Below are 2,500 nucleotides of genomic sequence, written 5' to 3'. Positions count from 1 at the left end.
AGAATAAGTAAAAGAAGAAGAAGAAGAAGAAGAAAAGATGATGATGATGAAGAGAGGAGAGGAAAGAGAAGGAAGATGAGATAGATAAAAAGAAGAGAATATTAAAGAAAAATAGAACAAAGTAGAGGAAAGAAAGAAAGAAAGAAAGAAAGAGAAGAGAAGAGAAGGGAAGAGGAGGAGGGAAGGGAAGATTACATGAGAAAGATGAAAAAAGAAGATAACATATCAAACAGAGAAGAGGGAGGAGGAGAAAGATGGAAAAAAAGAAGAAAAGATATAAAACAGAGGAGGAGGAGGAGGAGGAGGAGAAGGAGGAGGAGGAGGAGGAGGAGGAATAAACAAGCAAGCAGTTCTTTTTCCCTCTAATTAATAATGCAAGATTTTAATATAACTTTTTCTTTTCTTTCTCATTTTCTTTGTTGCTTTTCTTTCGAATGGTGTGTGTGTGTGTGTGTGTGTGTGTGTGTGTGTGTGTGTGTGTGTGTGTGTGTGTGTGTGTACCCCAAGAGAACTGCTTAGCTTGCTGTTATCAATACAGACATACACACCTACATACATACAAACATACAAGAGAGACAAAAACAATACAAATGATAATTACGACAGTTCGATGGATAAACAACAATAAAGCACCAAAATGCAAGCAAAGTAAGAAAATTAATAAAACATGCATACAAACAGAGGCGAGAGGGAAAAAACGGTAGTAAATGGAAGAAAACGGGAGATACTGAGAGAAGGAAGGGTTGCAACACACCACCTTAGTTCCCGTTCTCTGTTGGCTCTCAGTGGACGCTCGGGGGTCACTTAAATAAATTTCAGTGGAGTTATTTATTTATTTACTTATTTATTTATTTATGTATATTTTCTTTGTGTGTGTGTGTGTGTGTGTGTGCGTGTGTGTGTGGAAAGGATCATATAATTTAGGGGTGTATCTTTTATTTATCTATTTTCCTTAAATTTCTCTTTCCATTCATTTATTTTGATTCATTTAATTTTATTTTTTTTGTCCACAAGTGTTAAATTTCGGGGTAACTTAGATTTTTCTGTGGGATGTTCTCTTGTTTTACTGTTTAAGGCAAACCCACAACCAATCTTACATTAAAAAAAAAAAAAAAACTAATATACAGTATTTTTTTATGAGGGACACTGGCAAAAAAAAAAAAAAATGTCCACTGAGGCGGCAGTCCCTACAGAGAAAGCCAGAAGGATAATCAACAATACGAGGAAAAGTATTTTGAAACTTCCCTCCTGAAATTCATGTCACAGGAAGGGGAGAAATACAGAAGCAGGCAGGGAGTTCCAGAGTTAGACCAGTATTCTGAAACGCTCAGCTCTCTCCCCACCACTACCTTCAAAGGCCACAGAGATGATTAGCCGAGTTCTCCAGACTGTTTCTCCTTTTAATAATGAAGAAATCTTGTTAACCTGCCACTGGAACTATATAAACACACTTAATATCCCGTGCAGATTCAACTACAGCCTTTGAGTTAGCGGAGGTGCTGCGCAAAGTTGTGTCAGAATATGGACTTTACCTGCGTGCTTGCAACACCCACAGTGCTCATCCTTCTCCCAACACACCACAGCAGCGCCATCTAACAGGGAAACTAACAAAGCTAACATCCAAACTACACACACACACATACACACACACACATATACATACACACACACACACGAGACTACAGTTGAAGATTGAAGTAGAAAAGATAGCATAGTGATCGTACATACACACAGACAAAGAGTAAAGCAAGAGATGAATGAATGAAGGAAAATAATAGCATAGTGATCTCTACACACACACACACACACATACACACACACACACACACACACACACACACACAGAATAAGAATAAATAAGAAGAGTAGAAAAAAATAAATAAAAAAATAGCAATGACTGTACGTACATACACACAAACTAACAAAACAGAGTGTAAAGCAAGAGATGAGTTAAAGAAAAAATAAAATACAAATAAAAAAAAATTGATCCTTACACAAAGACAGAACAATAAGTAAAGATGAATAAAAAGATTAAAAAAAGAAAGAAAAAAAGTAGTAAAACCAGCATAGCAGAGAGAACTAAAGGTAAAGACTGAAACTAGAGATGAAAGAAACACACACACAAGACAAGAGAGAAGACGAATAAAACAAGTAAAACAAAGTAAAAAAAAGAAAAAAAATAAATAAATAAAAGCATGATGAACCAGCCACCAAGAAAAAGAAAACGAAAAGTAACAAAGTAACACACACACACACACAAACACACACACACACACACACACACGACAAACCTACGTATAGTGAAACAAGTCAAAACACACACAGATTAAACCAGTAACAAAACAATAAAAAGAGAGGAAAAAAAAATGCACACGATAAATTCTACACACAAACAATGCATAAGCTTTTAATGAAGAAAATACAACCACAGCCCAGTTTCCAGCATTCCTATCAAGTTTCTCGTCACGTACTCACCTCATGTATCAGTTTGCAGCTCCTG

General features: G+C 36.0%; 1 protein-coding gene across 1 annotated transcript in view; it reads right to left on the bottom strand.

The window, feature by feature from the left end:
- LOC135095690 (uncharacterized) overlaps window positions 1-2,500 on the bottom strand; it is a 110,384-nt gene that overhangs the window by 61,803 nt on the left and 46,081 nt on the right. Inside the window, exon 3 of the mRNA XM_063996703.1 lies at window positions 2,476-2,500. This exon is cut by the window's right edge and continues 72 nt beyond it. Within this exon, the coding sequence (XP_063852773.1) occupies window positions 2,476-2,500 (25 nt within the window). The remainder of the gene's footprint in view (window positions 1-2,475) is intronic.

This window comes from Scylla paramamosain, unplaced genomic scaffold, assembly GCF_035594125.1.
Source record: "Scylla paramamosain isolate STU-SP2022 unplaced genomic scaffold, ASM3559412v1 Contig1, whole genome shotgun sequence".
Taxonomy (NCBI): Eukaryota; Metazoa; Arthropoda; class Malacostraca; order Decapoda; family Portunidae; genus Scylla; species Scylla paramamosain.
Note: the sequence above shows the minus strand (reverse complement) of the source record. Positions and strands in the feature narration are given on the sequence as shown.